General features: G+C 47.1%; 1 protein-coding gene across 1 annotated transcript in view; it reads right to left on the bottom strand.

Moving 5' to 3' along the window:
• The window catches only part of uvrag (UV radiation resistance associated gene), a 153,089-nt gene that overhangs the window by 58,684 nt on the left and 67,162 nt on the right, over nt 1–27,243 (bottom strand). Inside the window, exons 13-14 of the mRNA XM_056285197.1 lie at nt 27,178–27,236; nt 4,488–4,563 (exon numbers count right to left, since the gene is read on the bottom strand). Of these exons, the coding sequence (XP_056141172.1) occupies nt 4,488–4,563; nt 27,178–27,236 (135 nt within the window). The remainder of the gene's footprint in view (nt 1–4,487; nt 4,564–27,177; nt 27,237–27,243) is intronic.

Below are 27,243 nucleotides of genomic sequence, written 5' to 3'. Positions count from 1 at the left end.
CTCCACTAACCACTAAACACAGTAGTCTCCCCTATGAGTCATAGCCTTGTTTTATGGAACCACAGTTGCCACTCTTAATGGCAGCAGGCACTCTGACGTATGCTGCAGACCACCATTATGGCACTTAGCCTGCGAACCATGGTGTGAAATGGAACGGCAATTTGAGAGCAGAGAGACCGACAAATAGATAAAAGGCTGTTTTGCCCGGGAGGCAAAAGCAAAGGTGCACATGGAACAGCCTCTTCTGGCAGCTCCAGCTTTGTTTTATTTTAATTTGCAATACTCAACTTCCTGCGCCTGGAGCAAACAAATATGATACCCCCAGCTTCATGACCACAAACTAATTGTTGTGCCTGCCCCCTTCTCCCAAAAACCTGGAAATTTCATGTAGGGTCAGTTGTCATCTAATCAGGCCCACATGCCTGTTCTACAACGGTCTAACCTGGTGGATGACGGCGGCACTAAGTGAACACAACACACGACAAGTCTCTGGGGTAAAGGCGTCTGGTTTTCCCTGAAAGCTCGCCATGCTAACTTGGCTAATTTGTCTGCGTGAACGCAAGAGCTATAGCTTCAGTACCGCGCCCCCGGCCGAACCTGTGGCCCAGCACTTCAGGGGGCGAGGAGGGAAACAGATGCTCATAACTAAGTTGGGGAGAAACCTGGAGCACATCCCTCCCCCTGTAAATCACGGGGCATTAACGTGGCCTTTATCTTATTATAGCAGGGGCGCAACTGGGACCCAAGAACAAAGAACAAAGATGCATGTTAACAAATTGGGAACGTCTTTACAACGTTTTGGATGATTTGTGAGTGTGTGTGTGTGCGTGTGTGTTGTTGATGTCACAACATTGTCGGGAATGAAAATATTTTGGAGAATCAGGTCTCAGCCCCGGCAACTCTAGAAGTGTTATTTCACTTCTCTTTGTCAAACAAATTAAGCAAAAAAAAAAAAAAAAAATCAACATGGGATTATTGTATCCCCTGGCATCCAGAGAATCCCAACTGGCCGCCTCGGTCCTGCCTCTGGCCTCCTATGAAATGAGGCCTAAATAAAAGCTGGGTTCTCCGACTGTCACATGAAAGGAGGGCCCTCCTGCTGCGGCCCTGATCCTTTGCCAGCTTCTTGGTATCAATTTCAAACAACACAACGCGGGGCAATTCAATAAGAGATGGACAGCTAATGTCTACCACCCACACTTGAATCAGTCAGTAAACCAGCCAGAGAGCTTACCAGCCAATCTCAGCCCGCCAGCCAATCCAGACCCCTGCCTTTTTTAAGGGAGGCAGACACTTGACCAGCTATACTCGGGTTCCATGACAAGCCTGGTCCAACCAAAGAAGCACAGATCACAGAAGAAGAAAAAACAGCCCATAAAAAAGCCACAGTGAAAATAAAAACAGTCCTATTAACAGTCCACCACAACTGAAACAGTGTCTGTTGGTAAATCATATTAGGAACAGAAAAGCCAAGCTCAATTTTCCTACATGCAGGGGTCAGCAAAGCAGCCATTTCCTAATAAAATCCTCAGTAAATTAACGAGAACCATACTGTGGTCGAGGGAGGGGGATTGGAACCAGCTCTCCCCGATAAAACGGTCGGAAATGACAAGGTTAAAGAAACCCATATAGATTTCTCAAGGAGGAGGAAATCGCATGTAGCATGGCGGCATTCTGCCGCTTCGTGCGTTTCCCAGGGTTTAACCTCCAAACTCGAACATGGCTGACGTGAGATCTGAGGAGCAAGAGCGATCGGACAGATCACGAAGCGCGCAGAGATTCACCGCAGACCATTTGGGCGGTTCTCTGTGGCGGTGGGTTCTGCTATATCAACTGTGACACGTTTACCGCTTGTACCGTTATGGAACAAGGCTCCGATATCCTCATCATCATCATCATCTGGAGCCAGCCTTTTCTTGCTTTTTTATTTTTCCCCCCCTTTTCTCTCCAATTGCTCTCCACCCCCTCTGCTGATCCGGGGAGGGCTGCAGACTACCGCATGCCTCCTCCGATACATGTGGAGTCGCCAGCCGCTTCTTTTCACCTGACGGTGAGGAGTTTCACCAGGGGGACGTAGCGCGTGGGAGGATCACGCTATTCCCTCCGGTTCCCCCCTCGAACAGGCGCTCCGCCGACCAGAGGAGGCGCTAGTGCAGCTACCAGGACACATACCCACATCAGGTTTTCCACTCGCAGACACGGCCAATTGTGTCTGTAGGGACGCCCGACCAAGCCGGAGGTAACGCGGGGATTTGAACCGCCGATCCCCGTGTTGGTAGGCAACGGAATAGACCGCTACGCTACCCGGACGCCACCCGGCGCCGGCGTTTTCAAAATGTGGCGCTGTCGTATTGTTTTTGAGACGACCCCGCTGCCTCGTCCTCAACATGGGTGTATCAGTCCCACATGGAAGCCATGAGGCTTTGCGCTTGCCGTGTAAGAATGCCGCAGTACATCCACAACTTGTTGACACAACTTGTTCCGGAGAAAATTAGTCCAAAAAAAAAAGAAGAAGAAGCTTTTATCCTTCAAATGACAGAACAGGAAGCATCCTTATAAACAACAAAAACCAACATCTGCCCTTTGGCTCGACGAGCTGGCTAGGTGAAAATCTAATGACCACTTTAATATCTATACATGCTGTGCGATTACTCTTGTGAAGACTCCTTCTTGCGACGTGCCGGCTCCTTAATCCATATTTATCAGAAAAGGCTGCTGCAGAAGTAGAGATGGATGTAAAGAAGAAGAATAAAAGACAAAACCCCACATTTGCTGTCTGCATACAACTGACAGAAATGTGCTGCTGATAGGTGGCTTCTACCATATGTGCAGTGTTTTCATTTTCACTGTGCAGCATAAATCTGCAGCGTTCGTTTAGCGTAAACGGATGAAAACGCACCGCAACTGCCAGCTCCCTTCTGCCGCCGGTCGAGCTGATAAATCAAAACGTTACATGAGCACGTGAAGGCTGACTACATCGACGATGAACTTCACACCGGCGGATAAATACTCCTGTTCCCTTCTGAGCGCGAGTTTGTAGTAAACAACGGCGGTAAGTTATCTTCACTTTCCTTTCCGTGAGGGTCAGCGTGTAGATACCCCCTTGTTACCTCAGACCAAAACGCGTGTAAGCGATCCTCGGCATTTCGCTGCGGGCCAGCATTTCACATCTGACTTGGCAGGGCGGAAAATGACCGGCGTTGAAGGTACGAGTGTCAGGTCAAATCTGAGTTTGGAATTACTCACTACTGTACGCGAGTGCCAAGCAATAGTTCCACAAATCCCCGGTTATCCGTTATCTGAACCTCTCCTACATCATTACAATCACAACCAACTCTGAAAAATGTTTTTCATTTGGGATTCATTACACACACACACACACACACAAAAAAAAAAAGATTTATAAATGTGACCGACTATATACAGTGAGATTTTTCAAAACACAACAGGCCGCCTTCCCCTCCGGTCGTTTCAGTCAGGGCTTATTTTCCTTTGCTGTCTAAAGTGTTTTCTCGTCTTCCTCACTTTCTTGTTCTTGGAATCTGGTGGGAAGATGGCAGAGCTGGATATTGGCTCGCAGCTTGTGGTCTGGTATTAGAACTAAAACCTCCCAAAGTGCGGTGGTTTGAAGCCAGCCACCTGCTAGTGCTAATTGCCTGGTCTAATTCGCCGCAGAGGCCCTTCCTTCATTCCATTGCCTCACTTCTGGACCACGACAACCGGGACGGAGAGCAAACTGTTAAACTCCATTCTGAATGACCGGGAGAGAAATGGAGGGCGTCGCCCAGGTCTACACATTAGGTGCACTTTAATAAAGCACAGATAAGTCAACAGTTCAACCCTCCCCTGACGCTCATATATCTGTGTGTGTGTGTGTGTGTGTGTGAGAGAGAGAGAGAGAGGTAGAGCGATTACGTAGATGGATGTCATTTGTGCATAAAATATGAATGCAACCCACGCACATGGACAAATTCATTACGTGGCTATCTCCTGCTCCTTCAAAGACTGGACTCCTGGTTTCAGACTAACCCCCCCCCCCCCCCAAAAAAAAAAAAAAACTGATCTGACAACACTGATCTGATCCAGCATGAACTCCATACTCCATACGTATGTATGGATGTATTCATATACGGTGTGTTCACGTTACCATGCTCACATCGGTACATATACAGGGTTCCTCTGCACAAGCTAAACGCCAAGACCTCCATATGCTTCAACTGACAGGAATGTACTTTCGAGACACCATATGTTCTTGTGATCTTTGACTATAAACTAGTGGCATTACGTCTACAAAGTAGAGTATGTAGTTTCTCAATTGCAGCCAATGAACCACACGGTGGTGAATTTTCTACTTTTTTTTTTTTTACATATATCTCTAACTCAATTTTTTTTTTAATGCTTTTGAAAGAGCCAGACTTGGGTTATAATTCCCAACACCTTTCAGACCTGCGAACTCTGTGTGTGATAGATGTGTGCACGTGTATTACCTGGGCAATGTTCTTGTTGAGTAAGTAGACCCCATACTCGAAATGAAACCGCTCTCCTCTGGGGTACAAAGGGAATCTGTGAAAGACAGAAAAAGAGGATAAGCTCGCAGACGTACAAAAACAGCTGGTTTCATGAGTGCAAGAGCTACGAAAAGCAGATACGCGGATGAGCCGAAACATTATGACCACTCACAGGTGAACCGAACAATGCTCATCTCCAAACAAGGGCAAACAAGGGCACATACGTCAAGGTCTGGAGATGGTACGTGAACAATCAGTTCCGTCGTCAAAGTGTTGGATGCAGGAGTAAAAACCTGAGCGACTTTGGGCCAGAGTATCTCTGAAACGGCAAGGCTTGTGGGGTGCTCCCGGTCAGCATTGGTGAGTACCTACTGACAGTGGTCCGAGGTTGGACAAACCACAAACCGGAGACAGGGTGTTGGATGCCCAAGGCTCATCGATGCACGAGGGCAATGAAGGCTATCCCGTCTGGTCCGAACCAACAAAAGGTCCACTGTGGCACAAGTCACAGAGAATTTTGATGATGGTTATGAGAGGAATGTGTCACAACACACGTTTCATTGCACCCTGCTACGTATGGGGCTGCGCAGCCGCAAACTGGTGAGTGCCCAGGATGACCCCTATCCACTATCGAAAGCACCTACAATGGGTGTCTGCACGTCAGAACTGGACCATGGAGCAGTGGAAGAAGGTCGCCTGGTCTAATGAGTCCTGTTTTCTTTTAGATCACACGGATGGCCGTGTACATGTGCACTGTTTACCTGGGGAAGTGATGGCGCCGGGATGCACTGTGGGAAGACGACAAGAAGGTGGAGGGAGTATGATGCTCTGGGCAACGTTCTGCTGGGAAACCCTGGGTCTGACCGTTCATGTGGACGTCAATTTGACACGTGCCACCAACTTAAAAATCGTTGCAGACCAGCTACACCCCTTCATGGCGATGGTGTTCCCTGATGGCAGTGGCCTCTTTCAGCAGGATAATGTGCCCTGCCACACTGCACACATTGTTCGGGAAGGGTTTGTAGAACATGATGAAGTGTTCACGGTGTTACCCTGGCCTGCAAACGTTCCAGATCTCAATCCGATTGAGCATCTGTGGGATGTGCTGGACCGACGTGTCCGATCCATGGTGACTCCACCTCGCATCTTACAGGATTCGAAGGATCTGCTGCTAATGTTTTGGTGCCAGATACCACAGGACACCTTCAGGGGTCTTGTAGAGTCCATGCCTCGGCGGGTCAGCACTATTTTGGTAGCACACACAGGACCAACAGCATATTAGGCAGGTGGTCATAATGTTTTGGCTCATCAGTGTACGCCCCATCTTTTTTAAAGGTTCAGCAAACGGTGGGATTTAAAAGTTACTCATCCCTTTTTATTTCAAGTTGAAGTGACTCTGGGTCTTTGGCTCTACATCAGGCAATTAATTCTTCCGTTGCTGAAAGCCTCCATTCCTGTAAGCCAGCAGCATTTATAGTCAGTAACACTTGCAGATGGTTCTAGAAGCAAGCCTGGGTCGGTGATCCCACCCAAAGAAGCTGCTTCCAACCTTGTTAAACTAAAATATCAAACAAGAACAAGGCTGTCCAAAAGCCCCGTAGACCAGCTTCTCAGCGCAAACAAAGAAAACTTTCCCCCACGGCGCAATGGGAAAGTCCCATTGGTGCCAGTCAAGATGTCCTACTTTGGCTTGACAAATCTAACCCCCCCCTCCAAAAACACACACACACACAGACAAACCCCCTGCTACAGGACCGCTTGTGGATTTTTGGGATGGACCATAGCCCCGGGTGTTAAAAGAATGCTGACATCCATTGTGGGAAAATTCTCCTTTCTACCGGGGCCCAAAGGCTGGACTCATCCCTTCCTGTCATTATGTGCTTATGTCTGCTCATTTCCCACTGAGCGGGATGTAGGTGGGACCAAGCTCCACAACGTGGGCTCACACACACACACACACACACAGACAGACACACACACAAACACACAAAAACACACCTGGTATCTATTCATACAACAGGGAACAGGACCAGGTCCAGCAACACATACATGCTCACTCGAAAACACATGCAGGAACACACACGTAGGCACAGACGTAAACAAGTGCTGTGACTTTGTTTAAAAAATTGTCAGAAACCAAGAGTCAAAACTAGATAAACTAAATTTGTTTGCAGGCTCCTGCCAGCGATGCTGACTAACACCTGCACGGGAACATATTTCCGCCGAGGGCTGTTGCACAGTACAAATATAAGTGTGCGCGCATGACTACTATGTACGTATGTGCACGCACTTGCACTTGCCTTCAGCACACACATTTCATGCAGCATTACTTTCCCGGCACAGTAATGGGAAGAGAAAAGCAACTAACATAGCTGCACGAGATAGGGCCCCCCTCCCCCCCAATTGTATCCGGCCAATTACCCCACTCTTCCCAGCAATCCTGGTCGCTGCTCCACCCCCCTCTGCCGATCCGGGGAGGGCTGCAGACTACCACATGCCTCCTCCCATACATGTGGAGTCGCCAGCCGCTTCGTTTCACCTGACAGTGAGGAGTTTCGCCGGGGGGGACGTAGCGCGTGGGAGGATCACGCTATTCCCCCCCCAGTTCCCCCTCCCCCCAAAATAGACGCCCCGACAGACCAGAGGAGGCGCTACTGCAGCGACCAGGACACACACCCACATCCGGCTTCCCACCCGCAGACACGGCCAATTGTGTCTGAAGGGACGCCTGACCATAGGGACTCGAACCGGTGATCCCCGTGTTGGTATGCAATGGAATAGACCGCTACGCTACCTGGACGCCCCTGACATAGGGCATTTATAAAGCTTAAAAAGGATAGGCTACTCCTGCCACATTCATAACACATGAAATATGTCACCGCAGGACAGAAACATGTAGGCTAACTCACCAGTTACTGGGCGAAGTCTTTGATACTGAAAATACATATCCTGTCCAACAGGAGGCGCTGTGGAAACATCACTACGTCAGCATAATACAACAGCGGTGTTGCTATTGCTTCCCTTACAGGCTATAGCCTACAAATGCCACAAACAGATCTCTCCAGCAGCCGGAGGGGCCACGGCAGTGCCATAATACACACCCCTACGGTTACTGGACACCGTGTCCTCTTGTTCTGTTGCTACTTTGGGCTTTCAGAAGTCAGAAAAATCCAGAATCCTTTTCTGCGCTGTTAATTAGCTCCCGCTTCCAGCAAATCTCTCCCCGTGTTTGAGAATCGGCAAAAATTAGCTGAGCCCGACCCGATGTGACGATGCTGTCACGTCAGATCGGAGGAATTATTTAAATTCGCACATTTTTTTCCCGTATATTTTCAGACAGGTACCTCATAACACACTGTTCCAAAATCTTAAAACAAATGTTCAGATAGTCTGTTAGCTATGGTACAATAGCCATTTACACACGTGTTCCACCCCTTGTCAATAGGGGGTGCTGCAGCAGCCTCAGCACACCCCTTACTCGCCCATGATGCATGCTCAGTAGTCCAGGTGAGGAAGTCACCGAGAGGTGAATCAGTTCATCTGGACTCGACGTTTACTGAGCGAGAAACGTTTCATCACTCATCCAAGTGACTCCGTCCATCTCGACTGACTGCAGCACAGTTGCATGATTCATTAAACTAATTACCCCAACCTTATAAACAGCACAGTTGCATAACGATCAAAATCAACGACCGGTTTCATATGCAAATTGGCATGACCATTAGTTAATGCTCTAGTTAATGGTAATGCCAATTGGCATATGAAACCGATCGTTGGTTTTGGTCGTTATGCCACTGTGCTGTTTATGGGGTGGGGGTGGAGGGGGGTACCTGCAGTCAGCTGAGACTGACGAAGTCACTTGTGCCCCTTTTCCACTGCATAGTACCGCCTCAACTGGACTCTGCTCCATTCGACTCTACTTGCTTCACTTTTTGGGATTTCGTTGTCCACTGCAGATAGCGTCCCCTCACGGCGAAGCCCCGCTGGTCATTTTTGGGCGTGTTGACTAGTTTTTTTTCTTCAATTTTATCTATATTTAAATATATATAAATACATATACATATATTTAGATTTAGATTTGATGACTGCTGGGATAGGCTCCGGCATCCCCTCGACCCCGAGAGCAGGATAAGCGGTTTGGATAATGGATGGACGGATGGACATATTTAGATTTTACTTATTTTGTTTTATTTATTTATTTATAGTGGTATTTTCATGTCACCTTTTAGTTTTAGTCTCAGCTCAACCTGGAACCTCGATGGAGGTGGTACCAAAAAAAAGTACCTGGTACTATCCCTAACTTTTGCCCAATGGAAAACCGAAAAAAGCGAGTAGAGTTGAGCTGAGTCGGGCCGGTACCGGTACCATGCAGTGGGAAAGGGGCACCGGATGAGTGATGAAACGTCCCTCCCACTTAAACGTGTCCAGATGAACTGACTCACCTCTCTGTGAAGCGGATTTCAATTTCAAACCTCATCACACAGAATGCTAAAATAGATATGAAACAGTGACATCTGCACGCACACATCTGAAGAAACACTTCTGTTCCACAAACAGCAAGACGTGAAAGATCTCATTGTTCAAGGCATGCCTGTGTGACAGGTGCCTGTGTTCATATCTGACAGCGCTGTCAGACACAGCAGGTGTGCGCTGGTGTGCTTATGTGAATGTATGTGTAGCATGCTTGAGGTGTGTGTCTGTGTGTGTGATTGTGTGTATTTACATCCGGCACATCTCCTTCCTGTGTGCATGAGTGTGTGCCCTAAGGGGCTGGGGTCACGGCCCTCTGTTAATCCTGTGTGTGGGGCTCGCCTCCTCTCTCACACTGTGACCTGCAGGTGCCAGGGGGGTAACAGGGAGGCGTCCAGTAGAGAACAGACCTTTCTCAGGGTTGGCACTTGACTTTCTGCAACATTGGAGATTCCTGCATGTTTCCTTGAGCATGCTTAACAAACATTTACTCAGTTCTGAGGACAGTCAGTCTTCAACTGGGCTTTTTCAACTCTAGATGAGGCCGAGGGGTATGTGAAAAAGAGGCAATCAGTGTATTTACATGCAAATTAAAATGAAAATTTTTTTTTTTTGTGGATTCCCCCCCCCCCTTTTTTCCCCAGTTGTACTTGTCCAATTGCCCCACTCGCCTGAGCCGTCCCGGTCGCTGCTCCATCCTCTCTGCCGATCCGGGGAGGGCTGCAGACTACCACATGCCTCCTCCCATACATGTGGAGTCGCCAGCCGCTTCTTTTCACCTGACAGTGAGGAGGAGTTTCACCAGGGGGACGTAGCGTGTGGGAGGATTACGCTATTCCCCGCAGTCTCCCCCGAACAGGCACCTCGACCGACCAGAGGAGGCGCTAGTGCAGTGACCAGGACACACTCCCACATCCAGGGGACACGGCCAATTGTGTTTGCAGGGACGCCCGACCAAGCCGGAGGTAACACGGGGGATTCTAACTGCCGATCCCCGTGTTGGTAGGCAACGGAACAGACCGCTACGCTACCCGGACCACTAAAATTCAATTTTAATCAAAATTAGGCAATAATTGGATTATTGTGACTGCCAAGTGAACAGCTTAACCAAACCATCTTAACCAAGCTGAGGTGTAAATAGACACAAGCTTAAGTGGATTAACAGTGCTAGATTTTTCTAGTCATTTGAATTACTGTACTTTGTATGCACCTTAATTGGCGTTTTTTCGGAGGATTGGTTGTGCACATGCACCAAAAGCTTTTAATCAGCTGACCCGCAAACGATAGACAAAAGACAACATAACATCCTAACATTTTTTGCACAGGCGGAAATACAGAAAAAGAGACATTTTCTGAAACGTTTCAAGCACACAATGTTGGAAGCGGGGTTATACGTAACGCAATTTCCGTTCCTGCAATTAGACTAACTAACAGGTCTTGTAAACTCGGATTATTGAGGAGATCACATAATGGCCAACACGTCACCTTAATTCAGTTAATCACCTGAACCATATTATTCACTGCATGTAAATATAGTCCATGATGATACCAGTAGGTGCTTCCAATAACATCACACACAAGAATAGCTTCGACAGAGTTAAGATGGCCCCGTTGTATCTCTATACCCAATCCTGACTCCCAGAGAACTTCATTAAAGATACTCTTTTCAGACGCTTTCACATCTTCACCCTTGAGAACAGCTTAGTACACTGTCAGAGTTTTTCCTTATGGCTAGTCAGCTGCGCCACACGAGCAACTAGGGCTTATGCCTCATTCCACACAAAAAGCAACAAGTCAACCAGAATGAAGGAAAAGTTGATGGAAAACTGCGACATGTTGCTTTGTTGCTCTGCGCTACTTTGTTGTCCCAGACAACTTTGCGGTGCGAGTTGAACCTTTTTCAACTCGCGCCACAAGCCAATCAGTCAATCATTTTTGCTTGAGGTCAAAAGGCCACATGGCCAGTGAAATCGAGACTGGAGATGAGAAAGAAAATGGAGGATTAATTGATTTATGTGGTTTCAGCATGTCCAGATTTATGCGATATCACTTTTGTATCATTCAGAGACTGGACTCTTTGGTAAGTTTTCATTTGCTTTGAAAACACGGTCACTGTTGCTAATGCTAGCGCTAACGCTGTATAATGGTGTCGTCAAACGAACTTGTTGGTATGAAGCTGTGGTGCTACTCGAGCTATTCGGTAGTGCTACTTGGTTTGTAGCATGAAAAGCGCAACATGTAGCTTTTGGTGTGAATGAAGCATTAGAAGTCATTCAGAAATGGGAACATGTTGGTCATTCACGTCATGTACATCATTTACCACGAGTTTCTTGCCTTAGTTGGTAGATCGTTTCCCAAATATGAATTTTGTTTTGCTTAAATTCAGTGTTAGTTCATTTGCATTAAACCACCTCTTCATCCTGCTCAATTCCGTTTCCACAGTATCCAAGAGTCGTTCTATGTTGTCTCCACAGAAGAGTAAGTTTGTATCATCGGGGAATAGAATGGTTTTCAGAGTTTTTGACATTTTACATATATTGTTTATGTACAATATGAATAACTATGGTCCCAACACTGAGCCCTGGGGCACTCCACACCTAACCTTCAGTAATTTTGATTTGAAGATTTGTCTTTGTATTATTTGTAAAGCACTTTGAGTGGCTGTTGCAGCTAGAACAGCGCTATATAAAATGCAACTTTATTGATTGATTCACCTTCCCTTGCTGCAAATTTCCATTAGCCTGGAGGTTCAAACCAGCAACTGTCTCGTCACGATCCCAAACTGGTGAATACATTAACCTACTCCTTACTCAGTAATATTCACATAATGAATATTACGTTGCAACTTTATAAATATTTCTGTCATAGGAGTACAGTAAACCATTAACAGATGGAATTCACGCTGGCCCCAGAAAGAATTCTCAAGCCGTGAAGCAGCCGTAGTCAGCTGAAGGCCACACAGTCAGACACTAGACACCAGTCAGCCTTCCATATCCTCGACACGCAGCCAGGCCTCATGGAGAAAGCGACTTGTCACAGGTCATATCTCAGCACCAGGAAATAACTAACAGGGAGGGGAAGAACAACACAACGAGCATTCCCAATATCGCTTCCCAAAAAACAGATAGGATTTGTTTGCTGATGAACACGCATGAAAAGGAAAACAGAGCCACCTCCAAAACACACATGCACATGCACGCAAGCATGCATATACCCACACGCGCGTGCGCGCGCACACACACACACACACACACACACACACACACACACACACACACATGCTCGTCATGGCGAGGTGATTAATGACCGCTGTCCAGTGTGTCTGAAATCACACTGGAGAGACTCTGGTTCACCAAACACAAGGAATTCCTCCTGGGGATGTCCAGTAAAGTCAAATATATTATTACACACCAGCAGGGAGAAACAGGGGGAGGAAGCCAGGGGGTTGGGGGGTATTTGGTATAGGAAGGAATGATAGAAAGAGTGTAGAGGACAGCATGAGAACCCCCCCCCCCCCAAAAAAAAGAAAAGACGGCACACCATTACACTATTATGTTCACATGTGAGTGAGTGAAAAGAGGACGATGGAGAAGAGAGTGGAGTTTGAATGGAAAGCAGTCATTCTCAATCACTCGCCCAAGTGGCAGTAGCATGATCCGGAGCAGTTACACAAAGCAGGATGAAATGGATTACAGTCAGTGATGTAGGGAGCTTACAGGCCAAAATAATACCACAAGCACCTCGTCTAGCCTCCACCATGAACATGGACACCAACAGAGAGACAGAGACTGTCACACAGATCTCAAGAGCACCACCCGTGGCAGAGATGCTGCTCTCTTCTCTGGATTAGCATGTTTCCTCCTCCTCCTCCTCCTCTTCATTTCTAGCCTTAGTTCTCTATCTTAATAAGTTACTGCATTATTAAGCAATTTTGAGTTATTTGGTTTACTTAGTCAGTAATTGTTAGTAGTTTGCCTTGTTTAAAGGTGAAGTCCATCCATCCATTATCCAAATCACTTATCCTGCTCGGGTTCACGGGGATGGTGGCGCCCATCCCAGCAATCACTGGGCGGCAGGCGGGGGGACACCCTGGACAGGCTGCAAGGACATCACAGGGCCAACACACACACACACACACATTCACACCTGGGGAATTTTTTTTTTTTTTAGTACAGCCGATTCACCTGACCTACATGTCTTTGAACTGTGGGAGGAAACCAAAGCACCTGGAGGAAACCCACTCAGACATGGGGAAAACATGCAAACTCCACACAGAGGATGACCCACCCCCAAGGCTGGACTACCCAGGGCTCAAACCCAGTACCTTCTTGCTGTGAGGTGACCGCGCTAACCACTGCACCACCGTGCTGCTAAAGGTGACGTGAGTTTCATAATTCAGATGACTTGTTTCGTTTTCTACAAGGGCGTAGATTTGGCTTGAAAGTTGGTAGGGGCACATGGGTGGGGTGGGATGTGGAGGAGGGAGGTAAACCAGAGGTTATAATAGGGTTCACTTTGTAAACAAACTACAGTAGAGATCTGACACGGTCAACAAAGCAATACATACCAGGGTCTTGGTTCTATTCTAAATGTTAAATTCTGAATGGCGTTAATACATAGGATCCAATCTTGTACCAACGTTTGTTAAAATGCAGGACTGTATTTGATGTTTTATGAATTCCAATAAATTCAGGGTCAGGTTGGTATGGCTTTTCAGCAATGTCCGTAGCAGTGACATCTTCACTGCATCTCTCTCTTCCTCTATGATACTGCCACTGTCCCTGGTTTTGTCGGGGTCCAAACTCTCCCTCGCATCACTGCTGTCAAAATCCATGCTCTCTCTTGCACTGCCAATCTCCACACACACAGATAAAATATATATGTTTAACCAACGGATCGCCAGCTGGTAACATTACCACCTATCAATCATACTGCTTACAACTGTGCCATCATTAACTGATATGCCACTTGCAAAATAGGCATTCTCAAATTAATCGAAAGAGCATAAACACAAACATTCTTCATATTAATTAAGGATGGCCAGCAGCTGCCTATATCACTGCTCCTAGAATCAAATGACAGGCTTGTTTATCTCATTCAGGTGACTAGACTAGGATTTTAAAAGCTTACCTGAGATTCTCTATGCTGCTCTATGCTGCTGCCGTCACCCTCAATGGACCGTTTCTATGCTTATGACCTAATGATAAAATCATACAAGATCTTTACTGGCCATTCATTAATTCGGCTATTTAGAGTAAATTTTTATTAGCTACTCATCTTCTGGCAGAGCTGTACTGCTATGGAGCGCGTCCACAGGTGATGGATAGTAGAATGCTCCCTCAAATATGGGGGACAGCTGCGAAATAAGCAGGCTTACCTGAGGAATAAGCAGCTGTGGACCAACAGCGGCCCCATAACGGCACTGTGACCAGGCGTTTGAAGGTCGCCTTTAAATACACCTGCTCTACACTGGGCAGCAGCAGTGTAGTACCTGTTGCTGGCGGACGAGCCAAACCGTCTGGCCAACGTTAGCTTCAGGACAATGGGAGGCATGCTGGAAACTCTAGTATCTGGTCTCCCGTACTGTGGGCAGAAGGCAATGGTAAACCACTGTCTATTTTATTACCGAAAACTCCAAAAACAACTTGTTGAGCACATTTTTTGGCGGCCAACATCATAGCTGATGATGCCGAAGAAGGAAAGAAACACTCATCTTTAATAACATTATACAGCTGAGAGTCTCCTCACAGACTGGTGCTGGGTGACAAAATAGGTGACGTCCATTTTTCTTTTCGTTTTTCTCATATTTTATCAAAGCTCAGACCCGACTGATGAACCTCAGGTAAGTACATTAAATTTACACTCCTCTGTTTTATCAAACAACCGTTGCCTACTTTTTCATATTTGCTCACAAAAATAAGTGGGCGAATTAACATTATCTAGCTATCGTAACGCTATCCCCTGTACACCCTGGACAGAACTTGACCAACAAAAACGTTTTCCATTTAGCTAGCTAGCTAGCGTTAGCTATGAACAAAGTTTCTCTAAGTCAGTGGTTCTCAACCTTTTTGGGGTCCTGGACCCCCTGCGTATTTTTGATCTACCCTGAGGACCCCTCCACCTGATCTTGGGGGAGGGGGGTTGCAATTTGATAGAAACAGTAGAAACTGCATTTTAAATTGCATTATAGCATTTATTCACTCTTTGGGGCAAAAATAAGAGCTTTCAGTTGTAACTTAGATATAGTTAACAAAACAGAATTCTTATGCAGTAACTTTCAGATATATGTAACAAAACAGAATATGTATTCAGTAACTTTCAGATATATGTAACAACAGAATTTTTATGCAGTAACTTTTAACAATGCAAACGGGAGCGAGATCTCTTATACAATAAATTACACTTGTGAAACAGATGTAATTAGAGAAAAAAGTCCTGTTACCCTTTATAGTTTAGGTAGATAAAGGTCTCAGTCACATTTGAGTGAAATAATCCTATTTCTATAAATGTCATAGGATCTTTTTTTTTACAGATATTTTATTTTCACGGACCCCTTGCAATTACACCACGGACCACTGGGGGTCCGCGGACCCCCGGTTGAGAAACACTGCTCTAAGTCACTGTATAACGTTATACGATACAAACAAGCATGAAATTGGGTTTATTCCAGGGAGACCATCATATGAATCAGGGCAAAAGCTTAAAAACTCATGGCGTAGCTTGCCTTAATCCAGCTACTTAACATAGCTAACTAGATAGCAAATGTATGCCCATATAGGCATGCCTATAGTTTACTCTGGATGAGAATGCAAGGGAAAGCAGTCTGTTGTGCTTCCCCCCCCCCAACCTTTTTATAGTCAACGAGAAGACGGAAAAAAGACAAACCAAGTCTTTCTCTTAGATTGTAACCAGACTACTGACTCTCCATCCATCATCTGTTTCCATCAATAACTAGCACGCTGACTGACGAGGCGGCGTTGAGCGACTCTGCTCATGCGCAGTAAGCCTGCCCTACAGAGCGCGCTGAGCCAGATGGTACAGACCATTAACCTTCTCTGGCCAAGTATGAAGTCCCGACAGCGCCCAGTGGAATGAGGCCTCTGTTTTAGTGCGATTGCAGGTCTAAATGTTGCTCGGCATACTTCAGCTTTCCTGAAAGTTGGTAAGGACACGTCCCCACCATCCCTACCCAAATCTATGCCTGTATGATCTATATGATGCTGTTTCTCATACGCAACTGAATCAAATTAAATAACCTCTATCGCCATTTTCTCTCTCTTCCTCACTCACACTCACACACACACACACACACACACAAACACTTTCCCTAATTGACCCGTTTTCTCTCTCAGCACACCCCTCTCCTATTTCCCTCGGTGGCAGCTCTGTTGAAGGGTGATGTCATTGAGACCAAAACAACAGGCTGAACATGAAAAGCGCCGTGATCACCACTGCCATCTGCATTAGCATCCATCTCCGAGAATGATACTTCAAACATGAAATCTGCTTTTGTTTAGCTGAAACACCAACTATTCTTGTGCTGACCAGGAAGATGAAAAAGAATTGACAGCGAGTTGAGAGCAGAAGTAAATCTCAACCCCCCCAACACACCCCATAAAAAAAATCCCTTCCTCTTTCCCCCCCCTCCCCTCTCTCCCAATCTACCCCTCACAATAATCACCTCATAGGATAGTTAACATGCTAGCGCTGGATCTGCGTGCAGACACGAAAATATGTAATTAATAAGCGCAGAGCCGTGAGAGAGAACTTGCTGCACAGCTTCATCGTAAAACGGTTACATCTCGCAGAAAAGTCCCCCGTCTTTATGAGCCAGACTATCTAGACAGGCCCCGGGCTCATAAGCCTGCCAGCCCTTTACTGGCGGGTCTAGGCTTCCTTTCTTCTCGCAGAGACCCGTAAAATAATATGAAAGAGGTGGCCCCGGTGAAATTAGTACGCAATTAATAAAAGGTGCAGCTGGAACGTTAAAAGGAAGAGGGGTGGAACGTCCGTCCATCCCTCTTCCTTCCCGTCCATCTCTTCTTCGCTCCAGTCCTAGGCTAGTTAGCCCCCTCACTCCTGCTGATGGAAGACTTACAAGAAGTCAAGGGGACGGATTCTTTCGGCTCGGGGCAAACGCCCACCAGTATGTAAAGAGTCTTCTGCCGTGGCGGCCTCCGAGGTGGCAACGGCAAGTGACATCTTTTACAGCCTCCGGTTTAAGTGACAACGTTTGCACGTACTGTCGGCAGGCGACAGTGTTCGTGAGGGGAGAAATGGTTGGGGGCGCTGCGGTTCAAAGCCCCCATCTAAAGTCGAACCAAAATTGAAACGCCGGTATTTTCTAAAAAAGCACTGATACTTTAATCGTCATGCATCTCTACTGAAAAAAAGTATAAAAGGCAGAAAATCCGGAGAACTAAATTCTGCTTTTTAAAAGAGCTCCCCCTAGTTCAGCGTCTGTCCGACGATCTTTCCCCCCCCCCGATACTCGTAGTGTCAGTAAACACTAATTTACATACAGCCAATCAGATCAAATCAAGTTAGGAAACCCCGCCCGCCCTCATCGCTGACTCTTGTTTGTACTTGTCATCCAAACGTCACCTCATGAATATGAATGAGGAGTACACCCCCCTCGTAGTCTTTGTTCGGACCTGGAACATTTATGGATAAGGGTACGAACCCCCCCCACACACACACACACACACAACATTGGCCATTTTTCAAATAATAAATTGTTGATACATGTTCGGGCTGTGTAAAAGCTGCCAGCTAATGGTTTTGTTAAACCATCACACAGCGTTATTGCTAGAGTCGGGTTACAATGAAGAAGTCAAAATGGAGGGCAGCGAGCCCATTGGAGCCCTGTGTTATGATTTAAAATGGCTGCCCTCTTCATAAGCAGTCCTTTTAAAAGCAATCTAATATAGAAGCTGGGGCAGCAGGTTACTAGGTGCCCCTCGTGTAGATTCTACAGTGTATGTATTTGCACTGTTACAGTAATAACCCCGCCTCTCCCCGACCTCTTCAGGGGCCACTGTGCTTAGTGCGACCAGTGAAAGGACGAGGCTGTGCAAGTGGGTGGTCGACCTCAGCCTTAATCTAGTTCCTGAAAATATGCTGGGAATATTCCTGGTGACTTGCTGATCTGCTGTTATGTATACATAGGCTATTCTTTGCACATGTGTTCGCGGGCCTGTTTAGACATCCTAATTAATACCCCAAATGTGCAAAACATCATTTCTAGTTCATATGTTGGGGGGGGGCTTGGCCAGTACTTCCATCCCTGGTTGGAGGTGGTGGGGGATTGCCCATAAGTTTCACCATGTCTTTAATGTGCAATTTCAAATGGCATGCGACCATAAATCATCTGCGCCCGCTTTTAAAAAACACCTGTCCCACAACTGTCAAGGCCCTAATGGCAGTGGTTACCATATAAATCACGGCAAGCTGTAATTTTCAATATCTGAGAAATGATTACACTGAGCATCTGTCAGTGAATGCTATTTTAATGACCGCTGCTGCACTTACGGCCCCGGTGTAACCGTTTCGCCATCTTGATGTGTGCCGTTAAAGTGTCTCCTGAGCAATGTGGCGGTTGCTCGCTTTGTCGTCTTGGGTTTTCATCAGGGCTCTTAAGAATATCCAGTGGTCCCGTTTCCCTCCTCCCTCGTTTTCCCACTCTCGCTCTCTCCTTTCCTTGCTTTAATCACAAGCAGAGCTGAGCAGAGCGAGGAAGGATCTGACCAGAACTATCCACGGCATTTATTGGCCGAGCACCGTCTTAGTTATCGCAGCATCACTTCCACGCAGACGCAGCCTTTCTAAAAACCTTTGTGAATTAAATCTGACCCGGAATCAGACCGATCAAACCATCTGTTGAGACTTGGTGTTCCAGCCTAATTGCAGCCCTCAGCTCGTACAACGTCTTAATTCACCATGAAGCTGGCTGCAGAAGAGAGAGCGAGCGAGAGAGAGAGAGAGAGAGAGAGAGAGAGAGAGAGAGAGAGAGAGAGAGAGAGAGAGAGAGAAAACACGAGCTGCTGCTCGCGTTAAAAATATTCCAAATATGTCCAATTTCTGCACATCTCCTAGGAAGTACAAAACACAACATGGTGTTCTGGGCTCGCTGTACAATCCCATTCAATCGATAGCATCTTGCTGAAAGCCATCCAGGACAGATGCTTCTTGTTATCCTTTTAATGAAGGACGGCCAATGTGTAGGTTAAATGGCTGCAACAGCAAAACTCCATGTTGCTTATACATGACGCCCGGCGATGTGGGTAAGAGTCTGCCAACCTGTAAAACTACGACAATAAAAAAAAAAGATTCCTTCACGGCCAAAGAGCTTAATTTGTCATTATGGACTAACAGAAGTACTAAGCGATCATACATGATAACGTGATATGACATGACAACAGTGATCTTATCAAAAAGGAAGGTATGCTGTTCCTGCTCCGCAACTTGAGGCTTTAATTTTGACATATTTTAATCCTTTATCAAATCTGTCATAGGTTTCTATATTTGGCAGATTCGTTTAAATTGGTCTCATACAGTGTGGCCAAGGCTCAGCGTTTTCGGTTTTTATTTTTCAAAGCCATCCAGCATGCCGAATTCCCCCACGTGAGGACGCTGTTGCATAACCTCACACGAACAGGAACAACCTTTGGATCCGTGGAAACATAAAATCCGGGTGAAAATCAGTTTAAAAATCTGGTATTTTTCGATGAAAACCAGTAAAAACCGAAAATGGTGAGCCTTGAGTATGGCATTTTTATGAAGACCATTCCTCATCTATATCAGATGAGTCTGAAGGACAGCCTAATTCAATGGACTCCCATAATCCTCTGTGGTGAGCACCCGCTGCTTCCACTGTACTGTAGGCTCATCTTAACCAAGTGTTCAATCAAAAGATTCAGGAATTTTTTTTTACCCCCCCCCCCTTTCTCCTCAGTTGTATCCGGCCAATTACCCCACTCTTCCGAGCCGTCCCGGTCGCTGCCCCACCCCCTCTGCCGATCCGGGGAGGGCTGCAGACTATCACATGCCTCCTCCGACACATGTGGGAGTTGCCAGCCGCTTCTTTTCACCTGACAGTGAAGAGTTTCACCTGGGGGACGTAGAGCACGGGAGGATCACGCTATCCCCCCCAGTTCCCCCTCCGCCTCTCGAACAGGCGCCCCGACCGACCAGAGGAGGCGCTAGTGCAGCGACCAGGACACATACCCACATCCGGGTTCCCACCAGCAGACCATTTGTGTCTGTAGGGACGCCCGACCAAGCTGGAGGTAACACGGGCACTCGAACTGCCGACAGGTTCAGGAAATATTTTACTCCACAAGTTTTCCTGCTAATGAACATGTAAGCATGGGTGAATACATTCCTGGTTCATAACTCCATTTTGCCGGACTCAAACTGACTCGGATTTGCCTATGCCCGCTTCTGACTTCATGTATTTATGTGACAAACCTGGAAAAGATGCCGTGTATATATGTATGTATGTATGTATGTATGCATGTACTATTGTACAAGAACACGATTGTTGCTATGTGAGTTTTTGTTTGACTTCTTGTATTCATGTGACAAAACTGGGGAAGATGCTGTTTCTGTACGTATGTACTGTTGTATACAATGTGACTCTTGTTATGCGAGTTTTTGTTTGACTAGCGGGGCGTAAGGCAAGTTGCCCCACAGGGACAATAAATGTTTACTCTGCTCAGATATTGTATAACACCTTGAAATGAAAACATGCAAATTGGCCCGGCATGTTCCGAGGAATTCCATCAAAACTCGAACTACCGATACTCAATCTGCACAAATGGAGCAATAAAGGGCCCGGCGGTTTTGCGTGCCTGCTTGTAGTCTGTGTCCTGTCACTGAGCAGCTTGTGTAACCTCCCCACCAGCCCCCCGGTCCTTCCCTGAACGGCTGCTGTCTGACCCTGGAGGGGGTATGGGCGCCGTGCCCCTCTTCTCCATGTCCACATGGTCCATGTTAGGAGACGTGAAAACCATTGAAGCCCCGGAACAATAACCTCCTTCCTTTGGGTCTACATGTTCTTCTGGTATTAACCTGGCCTCCCTCCTCGCCCTGGCACGCACACACACACACACACACACACACACACACACACACACACACATACACACAGAACAACTCTGCCGACAATTTCTTTATGCTTGATCCAAGCAATGATGTGTAAATCCCCGCAAGTACCCATTTCTCCTTTCGCCTATGATAAAGAGAATCAGAGGGAAAACCGGACTGGCCTTAATACTTTGGGTAAAAACCTGTATGAGGCAGTACTTTCTTTTTAATGGCCGGGCTCTGGTCTCAATCATACAGCGGACATCTGGATCGCATCTCCCCCTGTTCGCCTCCATGCAATCAGACACACTAGAGCTCGATTCTCTGCAGGACAAAATGTGGATGCAACATGTTGATAGAGTCCATTGATTTCAGAGAATGTCTTCAGCGGGGAGGACGCCGCCTCTGAGACCCCCCCCCCACCAAAAAAAAAAAGGTGTGTTGGAGTGTGGCTAAGTGCCAAATACGCCAGTCATTTTCACCACCTGATTAAAAAAAAAATTATTACTAGACTATTCAAAATCCTGGCCTTTATCCAAGCACTAAAGGGCGGCACATTTCAGCCTAACGCACGCCTCGACTGGTTTTACTGTGGCGAGATAGCTGGCTATTTAAAAAAAAAAAGAAAAAAAAAGAGGCAGTCATTATCCCGACTTCAAAATTCACCACGGCGTATAGCGGAACACGGCTCTGTAAAACTCTCTCAAAAGCTCGCGACTCATTCACATGCTGCACAACACACCGGCAACTGAAATACGTGTTGGGACTCCGGTTGGAAACTGTAAACCCGATTTCTTATCCACTCTAAACTTTAATCGTTGCTGGTATCTAAATGCGAGGAAGTCTGATCCACTAAAATGTGGACCCACATTAAGTGATAGAGCCATGCGAGAGGAAATGTGCCCCTTTGTCTAATGAGGATGCACCTTCGGCATCTGGAATCAACCACACGAGTAAACATGATCAGTATCCCTCGCCACATCACAAAGCCAACCGGGAACCAGAGAAGCTTGGCGCAGACCATTACCGCTTCCAAAGGGGCCCGCAGCGTAAAACACAATTCAGAAAGAATAAAACCCAGAAGAGTGTGATTGATTGACTGTTTGCTAATTCTGCCAAGCTTTGAGGTACCGATCCCATGCAACCTCACTTATCATCATCCGCTGCCTCTTTCCGACACTTTAATCGCCCCTTTTTGTACAGTTTGGGAGCGCCGACTAGTTGCTTTCCGTCTTCCCACACATAATTTGGCTCCGAGTCTGCTGCCCGCCAGGCGTCAGGAGTCAAACATGTGGAGGGAGTAGGGGTGAGAGGTTGCCAGAGAGCATTTGGTCCACGCCGGGACACTCGAGGGCGATGCGAGGCTCGATCGCAGAGCCCCTTTCGCCCAACACCCGCACACCTTGCGGGTTTATTTTTTCTGATGGCGCTAGTGTAAATATCCTGCACCGTGGGCCTGGGAATGCGTACAACGCAGTCAGGCCTTCAGCCGCGGGGGAGCGCGAGGAGATCCACGTTGAGCTCCTCCAGCTGCTGTCGTGACATCAGTTGCGGTGGAGGGTGGGGGGGGGGGGAAGCGAGAGAGAGAGAGAGAGAGAGAGAGAGAGAGAGAGAGAGAGAGAGAGACGGGTGTTGAACCGTAGTGCTGTCTAATAGCAGCTCACCCACAGAGAAACGCAAACACACACTTTTCTTATCCGGTTGTTTGTCTCCTAATGTATGACACATGTGGAAGTGGAAGTGTCAGTGATTATTTACATGTCTTCCCTGGTGCCTTCGCTGAAGATGAGCGGTATGCATTTTGTTCGAGCGAAAAGTATGGGAAAGAGAAATGGAAAACCGTTTCAGTTGTTCACCCGTAAAACGGTTACACCCACGGGTCAAGCGGCTGCGTGTCGTGCTAGCCTGGGTGCAGGTCACCGCGGGAGTTAAAAGGTCAGAAGCGAAAGGTCCACCGAGGCTCCCGAGGCCAGTTATTATGACCTTATTTAACAAAGCCATATGGCCTGGATCTCCTCTTTCCCCATTTCAACAGTTTACTATAATGAGCCGGTTCCAAGTTTCAAAGGTTCGCCGGTCTGCTCCCTCGCACAGCTGACAGCGCTGCAGACTGCCCTGCACACTGCAGAGGCCCGCGAGCGCGCTCACAAGGCCCGCGTCTAGTCGGAAAACCTGCAAGAAAACAAAACTGTTAAGGTAGCACGTTATAATGAAAATGATTACATGTCGGGGGTGAGATGCTGCTGACGTTAACGGCAGAAAACCGCGCACGGCTGAGAGGCGGTGACGCGAGCGAGCTGTGCAGACCTGAGGCTCCCGCACCACTCTTCCCGTGTAGCGTGGCAAGAGTCAATCCAGACGCAGATGGATCCTTCATGTTAATACTTTTCGCTTCTTTCAATAGCTTTGAACCCTACCTTACTAATCGCCCCGACACCCAAGGCCCATCGAATATACCCACATCCACAGCCATCACCAACACCGCTGATTATACCAATTTCCTCGCTGCTCCCCGTCCTCCCCTACTGGAGAGGGTCTCACCATTCACGGAATGCCAGAATGCACGGTTAGTGCATACCGCAGAGCACATGCGTGTCACAAACATGCAATTATCGCCATCCAGCAGGAGTTTTTACTTGTGCTTGATTCATAGTTACAAGATCATAACAGATACAAATAATAATTTCATTATTGTGGCTCACGCTGTAATTGCAGGCCCTGCACAATCCAAGACTTAAGTAAACGGCCGCGGTAAGGCCCCGGGTCAGGCTACGGCTTCTCAGCTTATCAAACGAACATCTCAATGTTGATATTATCATTCCTGTATCACAAATACTTCAGCGAAATTTCACCTAAATGCAGTGCAGCTTGGAAGGTGTTTGGCCCAAGGGGACCATAAATAACACCGGCACAAGGTGGGAACTGTCATTTACAAGATTCTCTGAAAATGAGCTCCATTATGAAAAGTACTGTCTGACAGTTTTGAGTAAATTGACAGGAGTGTTGCTCTGAGCGGCTACCACAGGCATACAACTAATAAGAACACATCCAACCAGATTAGATCCTGGGTGGAGAAAAGAGAGCTTCTGTCTAAAGCTATCAGGCTTGTTGGTAGAGATGGTGGTGGTGGTCGTAATGGTCATGGGGGTGATGGTGATAAGAGGTGATGATGGTGGTGATGGTAGTGGTGATGGTGTAGCGGTGGTGGTGGTAAGAGGTGATGGTGGTAGTGGTGGTGGCAGAGCTGATGGTGGTGGTGATGGTGGTAGAGGTGATGTGGTGGTAGAGGTGGTGATAGCGGGGGGTGGTAGAGGTGATGTGGTGGTGGTGGTAGTGGTGATGTGGTGTTGGCGGTGGTGATGGTGTTGATGTTGATGGTGGGGGGGGGTGTCACATGTTGCCGTCTCTGCTGGAAACAACACAATACTACATGACACAACTGGATGTAGCTGCTATCTGCATTTTCTTCTACAGTGCAGCCTATCGGCAAAGCAGGAAGTTGTGTTTTCACATTTACAGACTGTGCAGTCACCGACAGACCACTCTGCCAGCATTTCAGAGACACACAGAAGACTGGTCAGTATCACAACGGCTGCTGTTATTACAACCTTTTGATACGGAGATAATGTTCAACACTATGATTGCTTCCATTCGCTGGCATGAACACAAGTTTTTACATTAATATTCATTATGAGGTTTAATAGGATAAGAAAAGGAAATAGTTGGCACGTTACCAAGCAAAAAAAAAAAAGATTTGACAACAACTATATAGTCTTCTGTCTGTTGGCCTAAACCAGCTTTAAATTCATGGAATAGTTGAGGAGCACAGACTTTTCTGGGGCTCGGACAGAATTCAGTACATAGTAGTGTTTTGAGTGTTTAATATGTTAATAGATAGCGTGCCAAAAGCTTAAATATAGAGTCTCACAGGGAAAACTAAATCTGGCCCCAAGGTCAACCGTTCATTAAACACAGTCCACCTTGTCTATACCACCTGGCAGCGGTGTTATTCCATGTGGTTCCTATTGTTAAGGGCGTCAGTAATAACATTAGTGGAAGTGTAATAAAGGTGGTAAGAACAGAACAGGGGTATGATCTTCCCGAGGTGGTGATGAAGGACAACAGGCCGTTAGCACGTCTTTCACGAATCCCAAGCGTGCCCGTAATGGACGTTAATGCGACTTTATTCAACGTTAACTACGCAGCATATTTTGTGTTGCTTTTAAGTGAGTATCAGAAGCTGAAGTTGAAAAACAAATCCAGATGAGAAGACGGAGAGATGATCAGTACATTTTTCAAGTTAAAGCCGCTCCTCTCCTCTGCAGAAGTGCACAACTTCACTTCCAAGGTCTCACAGCTGCAGACTACCACATGCCTCCTCCGATACATGTGGAGTAGCCAGCCACTTCTTTTCACCTGACAGTGAGGAGTTTCACCGGGGGGACGTAGCACATGGGAGGAACACGCTATTCCCCCCAGTCCTCCCCCCCAAATAGGCGCCCCGACCGACCAGAGGAGGAGCTAGTGCAGCAGCCGGGACACATACCCACATCCGGCTTCCCACCCGCAGACACGGCCGATTGTGTCTGTAGGGACGCCTGACCAAGCCGGAGGCAACACAGGGATTCGATCCAGCGATCCCCGTGTTGGTAGGCAACGAAATAGACCGCTACGCTACCTGGACGCCCTGTGTGAAATTTTCTAGTCTTTTCTCTGGAGCTTGCAGCGACCTCTGCAGCACAAACTTGTGTAGGAAATTTAGCAAGAATGTGTTCTCGTAGCCACAATCAAGTTAGTCAAGTCTTTACAGCGACAGTTCTCGGGGCGCCTTTTGCAGAAAAAAAGCATGCCTATTCACTTGGCCTTGTGTATGTATGTACGCACACACCGACACACACACACATATACAAACACACACACCAAAAACCAACAAGATCGGTGGGATGAGGAATGGAAAGCATACAGAGATCCATGCAGCTCATGGCCAGTCTGCCAGGAGAGGACTCACTGGACCAGATCACCCCTTTCTGATTAAATCTGAGTCAGAATTATCATCACATCCATCACTTTTGAGCACCTTAACAATTAAAGCACAACCCAAAACCTGAAAATGGTTAAAATATCAGGATTTAAATGAAAAGTAAACACACAGTAAAAATATAGTTTGGAAAATAGATTGATATAAACTAACGACTCATGTGAATGGCCGAGAATAATGAGCTCACACAACTAAGATAGTCGCTCTAAAAGGCAGGGATTTCTTTCTTTCTTTCTTTTTTTTGGATTTCCCCCCTAATTGTATCTGGCCAATTACCCACTCTTCCGAGTCACCCCGGTCGCTGCTCCGCCCCCTCTGCCGATCCGGGGAGGGCTGCAGACTACCACATGCCTCCTCCAGTCCATGTGGAGTCGCCAGCCACTTCTTTTCACCTGACAGTGAGGAGTTTCACCAGGGGGACGTAGCACGTGGGAGGATCACGCTATTCCCCCCCAGTTCCCCCTCCCCCCTGAAAAGACCCCCCCCCCCGACCGTCCAGAGGAGGCGCTAGTGCAGCAACCAGGACACATACCCACATCCGTCTTTCCATCCGCAGACACGGCCAATTGTCTCTGTAGGGATGCCCGACCAAGCCGGGGCAACACGGGGATTCGAACCGGCGATCCCCGTGTTGGTAGCCAATGCAATAGACTGGTGCGCCACCCGGACGCCACTTTCACTCATCTGTAACGAACCATCGAGTCTATGAGACAGTACGCGTCACTCTTCCAGCAAACTGCATGGCGCCTCCTACTGACTATAGAGCAGGAAACGGTCAATCATGACTGAAAACTTTTCTTACGGGCTCTCGATGTTATAAGCGACCAACCCATGCATGTATTTACATTACACTGCATTTTCTACACCCTTAAAGAGGCACAAACCCTCAAGTACACACTTCATTACATGTACACTGGGCATAGAGTCCCCCCCCCCCCAAAAAAAAGACCATCAGGATTTCATCACTTCAAATCGGACCTGCCAGGCAGGGTTCCTCTCTCACAACCACATCATTTCCACCTGAATTTGTGTTGTTAATTCATGTGTTGGTTGCGGTCTTGTAGCATTACTCACTCTCTCTCCTTCTCGGTGAGCCTGTCGGTGATGGTGTCCTTAATGGAGGAGCGCGAGCCCTTGTGA

Source organism: Lampris incognitus, chromosome 8 (genome assembly GCF_029633865.1).
Source record: "Lampris incognitus isolate fLamInc1 chromosome 8, fLamInc1.hap2, whole genome shotgun sequence".
NCBI lineage: Eukaryota > Metazoa > Chordata > Actinopteri > Lampriformes > Lampridae > Lampris > Lampris incognitus.
This window is presented reverse-complemented; position numbering and strand designations above follow the sequence as displayed.